The 7,777-nt window shown below is 36.5% G+C and overlaps 1 protein-coding gene across 1 annotated transcript; it reads right to left on the bottom strand.

The window, feature by feature from the left end:
- Window positions 1–495: 495 nt before the first annotated feature.
- Window positions 496–1,437, bottom strand: LOC128095595 (olfactory receptor 51A4-like). Its single transcript, XM_052714710.1, has one exon. The coding sequence runs from the start codon at window positions 1,435–1,437 to the stop codon at window positions 496–498; it is 942 nt and encodes a 313-aa protein (XP_052570670.1).
- Between the last annotated feature and the right edge of the window lie 6,340 nt (window positions 1,438–7,777).

Here is a 7,777-nt window from a genome sequence, read left to right as displayed (position 1 = left end):
GGATCTCTGCCTCCAGAAACCTAGGATTAAAGGTGTGAGTGCCACCATTTTCTGGCCTCTATGTCTATCTAGTGGCTGTTCTATTTTCTGACCCCAAATAAGTTTATTAGGGTGCACAATATATTGGGGAACACAATATCACTACAATGGGTCAGGAGGAGAAGAGAGGTAGGGAAAGAAATAGGAGCAGAAAATGGAGGGAAACTGTAATCAGGATATATTTGCAAGGAAAGAATCACATATTTTCAATAAAAGAAAAGACTGATATTGCCAAGTAGGTAAGAGTAGGAATGCATTCTATGCTTACATTAATGTCTCAGTCTTAAATACTAAGTCAAGAAATTTGAAAGGCTGATTCTTTGATCATGGTGAATATGTACAAAAATGATACTGAAGAGTTAACATACAGTATGGGTCCTTATTGATTCATTCAGTTTCATTTTAATCAGGCAATTTTTATCACAAATTGGATTTTCTTTAGATTAAAAATCTTTGTCAGCTGTGTTTTTGACACAGTTTCTCTACTATCACATTTCTTATCTGTTGGCTCTTCACACAGTATATAATGGGATTCATCACTGGAGGCACAAGCAGAAAAATGTCAGCCATGAGGATCTTAGATATAGGAGAACTACGGTTGGCAAAGCGGTAGATAACAGCTAGGAAGATAACAGGGACATAGAAGATGAGCACAGCACAGATGTGGGAGACGCAGGTACTGAGGACCTTGAGTCTTTCCCTTTGGGATGCAATGCCCAACACTGCTCTCAGGATCAGTGCATAGGACAAGAAAATAAACGTTAAGTCCAGGATGCCTGTGAGAGCCACAAATAAACCATAGATGACATTGAACTTGTTGTCTGAGCAGGCCAGTTTCATGGCATCCTGGTGGAGGCAGTAGGAATGTGACAACAGATTCTTCTTGCAGTATCTTAGATGCTTTAGAGTTACAGGGAAAGGTAGGATCAAGAACACATTCTTGAGAGCAAAAACAAGCCCAATTTGAAGGGCCCTGGCACTGGTAAGGATGGAAGTGTATCTCAGAGGGTTACAGATGGCAATAAAGCGATCAAAGGACATAATGAGAAGTACAGATGACTCCATAGCTGAGAATTCATGAATGAAAAACTCCTGGACAAAACATGCATTAGGAGAAATTTCTGGGGAATTGAACAAGAAAACCTTGAGCATGGTAGGGAGAGAAGAAACGGATAGTCCTAGGTCAGAGAGAGCCAACATGGAGAGGAAATAATACATGGGCTCATGCAGAGAAGGCTCTGATTTTATAAAAAAGAGGATAGTGCAGTTGCCCAGGATGGCAACAGTGTACAGGAGACATATGGGGATGGAGATCCAAATGTGGGCAGATTCCATCCCTGGAAACCCAACCAAATAGAAAGTAGAAATTTCAGTAATGGAGATGTTGAGAATGGACATACCAGCATGTGTGGGCCTCAAGATGAATGGCTCCAAAGAGGCGTGTTGTGGTGCTGAGCATAGAAGAGCTTAAATGCCTGACTTTGTCCTATTGAAACCTTTAAGGTGCTGTCAAACCAAGAGATATAGGAATTATTCTTAGAAATACACCCAACATGGAAGAAAATAGATTAGAAATAACCATACTAGTGCATATTAATACCCAAATATCCATTAAAAATGATCACAGTTCACATAAAAGAGCACTCTGAATTTTTTTCTTCTTGGAATCCATTATTTCCTGTTTTTCATTTCTGTTTTACATCAGGACTTCATAAGCGAGATCTTTGAGTGATTCTATGCTTCCTGTTGTCTACTTTACTTCATGTAGTTTTAAAAACAATCTCCCCATACACGAGTTTCAGTTGAGTCATTGTGGACCTGTGTTCCTTTGTTGTTGTTATGTTTTGCTAGTACCCCAAATTAGCATATTCTCTTTACCATTGATTCTATGCACTTCATTATACAGTACTTAGGTGGAGATGTACAGCCAATTTGAGTTTTTGATGTTTGACATTTCTTGTGAACAGTCTTGTGTTCAAATTTTTGATGCTGTCAATCATTATCATATTAAATACTTTGTTTTGAAATGTCTATTTAGTTGAATTTTCTTAGACATTTTAATTTAACACCCAGTTACATTGCTTTGTATATATAAATTTCTTTTTAAGGAGTAATTATTTGTGCATATCAATTGTATAAAACAACTAGTTTCATTTACAGTGCATATCTGCAGAGTAACAGCTCATTCATTCATGTGTAATTTTTGCTGCATTTTAAAATTCATTAGAAAATTTTGGGCATTATAACATAGTTAACTACATAGACCCTTCCCCTTTCATCCCTCTACACCCTCATGTGTTCCCCTCCCTGCTGCCTTTCAAAGCATTAACTTCTTTTTTCATAAATTGTTCTTACATATATACGGATGTTTATACATTTTGGTAATTTTTCATATTTAATAATTGTTTAGAAATTTGTATTTGGTTTCTAATTTATCTAAACTATTAAGCATTTTGACCATTACTCTTTTTTTCTTCTAAAAGTGAATTATTTTAAATTACCATGCATTTCTGTTTACATTTACAAGTCACTTTAATATTTTCTGTTCAATTTATTGAGATGCTTTCATACTATTAACAACTTATTGTAATTTTAATTGCTAAATTAATAGTTGTAAATATTTATAAAACAATGTGCTATGTTTTTGTACATATACATGGGAAATGATTGATACTGTTTCTTCAAATAAATTACATAAAGGCAAATCTCAGTTGTTGTGACTAATGCTATGTGATTAATACCTTAATTAAGAATCCAGATCCATTATCTTAGTTCCTAATAAAGAAACGTCTATCGTGGCTGGTGTACTTCAACTCCCAAGCTGAGCTTCTGATACTGACCTGAAAAAAATATGAATGTTCAAAGGAAAGCTGAAGATGTAGTACAACAGGATGTCTTACAAAAGATGTAGTGCAAGAGATGTTTTCTGCTTACTTGGTCCATATGGATAAGGAGAGTTACCTGAAATTTTGGTTTGCTATTGTTGTTTTGACTTGTTTGGTTTCTGCAGAACAGAGCCCTTCAAGGTTGTTAAATGCTAATTTTGTTGAGTAAATGAAATATTAAGAGAGATGTAGTGCGTTTGCTGCTTAGAGCCCCTCTCCTGCCAAACTCATCTACAGACAGGCCAGGCCTCACTCCTGCAGCCCCCCCCCCCACACTAACTGTACTCATCTTTCCTGCAGAAAAAGCAATCTTGTTCCTTCTCAGTACCTTTCAGTTATTCTCTAGAAAACTGTACTCCCAAAGTTAATAGCTGGCTTAGTTAGATATTGATATTCTTTGGGGCATGTAGTGACTGACTTGCAAGGTCTTAATCTTTTAAACTTTAAATCTTTTAATACTGTTTAAGGTTTGGCTTTAAATACTTCTACACCAAGCCCAACTAGTACCTTTTAGTTTATGTTAGCTCTCTTAATGGAATAAAACTGCATGTTAATAATCAATCTAGAGAAATAGAGTAAGATTGTTTTTACTTGTCATTATCAACCCACTTATTCTAAATGACCAAACCCATGTTTAGCACAATAAAAAAATTCTGAATTTCATTAGACTATTTTTTATGTTGCTGTGAAAAGCATAATTTTAGAGAAATTGAAGGAAGCTAGAGTGCAAGATGATTTTCTAGTTCTATCTGTAGTTCAGAGAGCTTTCAAAATTCATCTCTCTAGTTTGTGGAACTGTAAGGAAAACAGTTACAGCAGAGACACAGAAGGTTTTCAAAGAGTGGAGTTAACATGAAGTTCAGCATTAAATTGAAGTTAAACATGACATCATTTATCATATTCTTTATACTAATAGTGGAATGACTTTTAATGAGGTCAATTCTGTATTATGAGGAATCTTTTCAAGTCTTGTGTATACTTGCTTGAAAACAAAGATTAAATAGTAAAAATCATAGTTGGGTAAGGGTAAGCTGCTCCCCATAGTGCTCCTGACAGATGAGGTCTACAAAAGAACATTAGGTTTTCAGGCATTTATCAAGGTGTGCACTTTGGTGATCTGAGATAAACCTACCCCAGCATTGATTGTTGGTCTCATTCTGAAAGGCTGATCCTACTTCTTCCTGTCTGAAACCATTTTAGTAGATTAAAGGGATGATGTCACACTACTCTATACCCAGAGGGCCTAAAATGCCCTTCAGTATTTCATGTAGGTGAAAGCCCACTGAAGAATTGTTCAGCTCAATTCCCAGTGTGCATATCATTTGGATGTTTATGATTAAATGTTTGTGAAGCCACCCCTGCCGCATCTAAAAAAAATGAATTTACTGTTTGCACTTTCAGATTCTTCTTGAGAGCTGGCCACATTATATTTCCCTAGATAGTTTTGTTTATGTGACTATAACTGAATTAATTTATTTTTCTTTCTTTCTGATTAATGAATCTGTCTCTATAAAATACTAAATGCTTTCTTGGCTTTTTTTTTTTTTAGTCAGCAAGGCCCCTTGAATTTATTTTGCAGACCAGCCTTAAATATGCTATTGTCAATTTTATTTTATATATTTGTGGGAGTGTTTTTTTTATTGCATGTGGCTGTGCACTCCTGTGTGTGTGTGAGTGTGTGTGTGTGTGTGTGTGTGTGTGTGTGTGTGTGTGTTTGTGTGTGTGTGTGCATATATGCTTTTACTCAGGCCAGAAGAGGGAGTCATATCCTTTGTAGCTGTAATTTACTGGTGGGTTTGTGAGCTTCTCAGGTGGATGCTATGAACCAAACTCTGATCCTCTGCTAAAACAGCAACTGCTCTTTATCACTGAGCCATCTTTCTAGCCTTCCTTCTAAAAGGCTTTTTAAATTTTATTTTCTGTTTGTTGAAGGGTTTTACATATTGAATAAATTAACACTTTATTGTGATTTAAGTAGCAAAGAAGTTTTCTGTGTTACCTTGATAATGATATACTCAATTCCCTGTGAATTGAGAAGTGGAATTACTGAGTGCTGAAGTTGATTGGGAGTGTTCTTTTAAGCTAACATGCCATGTAATTAAGAAGGAAATAGAGATACCTGACAAACTGAACTTATTCAGTTATAACAAAGAACACATTCAACACTGCAGAGAACGTTGGTGCTAATAAAAACCTCCTTCAGCATAGCCTGGAACTGAAGAAAATCCCTAGGGTTTTTTTTTTTTTTTTTGGTTTTTCGAGACAGAGTTTCTCTGTGTAGCCCTGGCTGTCCTGGATCTCACTCTGTAGACCAGGCTGGCCTCAAACTCACAGAGATCCACCTGGCTCTGCCTCCTGAGTGCTGGGATTAAAAATGTATGCCACTGCCGCCCAGCTTCCCTAGTAATTTTTAATGACCATTGACAGGGCATTTGGATTTGGTTTTCCCTCAGAAAAGGTGTATGATCTTGGATTTGGTGGTTCAATGTGGACAAAAGAAGCCCTCATCATTATTTTGAGTAAGACTTGTCTTCTATACTGGAGAAGTGACTCAAACCTGGCATGGCAGGGAAACAGATGTAGGTGATACACTAATTATTATGTAATAACTAGTATGTTCTTTGCTGATAAATTATAGAAGTGGTTTCTCTAGGAAATAAAATCTCCCGGCAGTGAAGGTGAAAGACGACTGTTAGTACAGCCATCTACAGTACCCTGTGCTTCAGTTGTCCTGAGGCTTTATCACATACCACCTGAGTCTTCTCATCGCTTTGAACAGCCCTTAAACAGTAGTTCACATTGGCCATCACACACTTTACAAACTGAAACTTTGCCTTTGTCCATTTACTGCCAATTCTGAGTAAGGGCATTGGATGAATAAGAATTATGTAATTATATATAATTATCCTGACTTGTCCACAGTGTCACAATTATTATCAGTGGCTCTAACCATATTTAAGCTTAGAGACATTTGATTTAATCCTTTTATTCACTTGTTGGTCCATTGGACAGACACAATTAGATCTCCACCTCAAAGTTTAAAAGGACTATTTGACCTGTGGTGAAATTTTTTCACCCTTCTCACCAGAACCACTAAACACACAATGGCAGGCAAAGTTGGAATGAAGAATATATGTTCTCCACATGGTAACTGGAGGTGAAGCTTAATAAGGAAGCATGTGTTCCATTACAGAGTGCAGTGGATTTTGATTTATGTTGGATATTGCATTCTGGAAGGTATCATATCATCCTTTCAGGAATTATGACAGAACTAATGATTCTGCTTTAGCATCACATTATATCATTCTGTCAGTCCAGAGGCATCTAGGTCCCCATTGCTAAATTCTAGGACTCGGTCATGCTGCACAGCTACATGTGAGGACTGAAGAAAATGGCAATAGCAACAATTTCTGAACATTCAATAGTCAAATCATAATTTAAAATAAAATTCAGAATGAACCTGTAGGCATTTCCTTAGTGATTACTGTGCTGCAGCATGTGACTTCACTACAGCCTTGATTCTGAACACTCAGTGACCACACTTTGTACTGGGCGTTCTGTTCTGCTGTACAATTCCAATAACACTGCAGGACCTCAGCTCTGATTTGAGCTCTAGATGTGTTTCTTTCTGTGTAAAGTTTTCTATTCTTAAGGAAACACAATGGTTTATTGATAGAAAATAAAGGTTCTCATATTTTTCTAACATTATTCTTCAGTGTTAAGAAATGAGTATATATGTGAATCACATTTTGTTAGACTATTTGGTAAACTGTTGTTTAAATTTCTGATGAATTTCATAAAAATTTTTTTCTGATGAATTTTGGCTTCAGATTAAGACACAAATTCCAAATTTAAAAGTTGTCCTAACCATACCTCTTCTATTTTTTTTTTACTGTTTGTTTATATAAAGTGGTATATTCAGCATTAATGATTATGGAATAAAATACTTTAATGCAGAAAGTCCACAGATAACTGACAAAGGAACTATTTATTAAAGGATTATATTGAGGAGAACAATTCACTAACACAGGATAAGGCAAATCTGTCACAGTGTCCTGGAAGGCTGAAAGCTGGTCCCAATCTGCTTCCAATTTGCTATCACCTGAGTCAATCTCCACCATTGAAGAACGAGAGAGAAGGGGCCCTTGTAAGTGCTCCTCAGGTCTTAAGCTAGCTAAGAGGCCACACCCTATGGGCTGGTACTCCAAGGTCATAGGTGGAATGAAGACCCACTACATCTTCCCTTTTTATCTAAATAAGAAAGTCTAAACCTAATATAAAACTGTATACAATAGGAATTATTATTAAGTATTTCCAGGAGAAAGGAAAGGTAATCACATAAATAAAAATGGAAATAGAACCAACAAGAATAGCATCAAACAACAAACATATGCTAAATGTCCAGACCATAGGTAAATTGCAAATTACAGAGATTACTCCAATAGCTGTCCTATCCTGAAGAATCTAACTCTGGTATCTCATATGTTCTTAGCTAAGATATGAGAGGGTTATAACTGTAATATCTAGTTTTCAACCCCATCAAAGACCTGAGAAAGAAAATAATATTACCCGAGTAAAGAAGAAATGTAAGCAAGCAACTTCTGAAAAATTGCAAGAATTGACAGAGACAGCTGGCAGCCTGGACAGTCACCCAGTGTTTCTCAGCACTGCTGGTTCATCCACTTTTGGTTACAGGCCTAGAATATCTCACAGACCATTTTAAGATGCAGCAATTTTGAAAGACCATCTTACCCTGTCTTGGCAAGGTTCAGCAGTCACTTTTCCTTGTGTCCTGTTTGTCCAGAAAGGACAGTGTGCATACTGTCAGCAGCCAAGATAAGGGCAGTTCTTTG

The sequence above is a fragment of the Peromyscus californicus genome, unplaced genomic scaffold (genome assembly GCF_007827085.1).
Source record: "Peromyscus californicus insignis strain IS unplaced genomic scaffold, ASM782708v3 Scaffold_4__1_contigs__length_199733344, whole genome shotgun sequence".
NCBI lineage: Eukaryota > Metazoa > Chordata > Mammalia > Rodentia > Cricetidae > Peromyscus > Peromyscus californicus.
The sequence above is the reverse complement of the archived record's forward strand: the minus strand, read 5'-3'. Positions and strand labels throughout refer to the sequence as shown.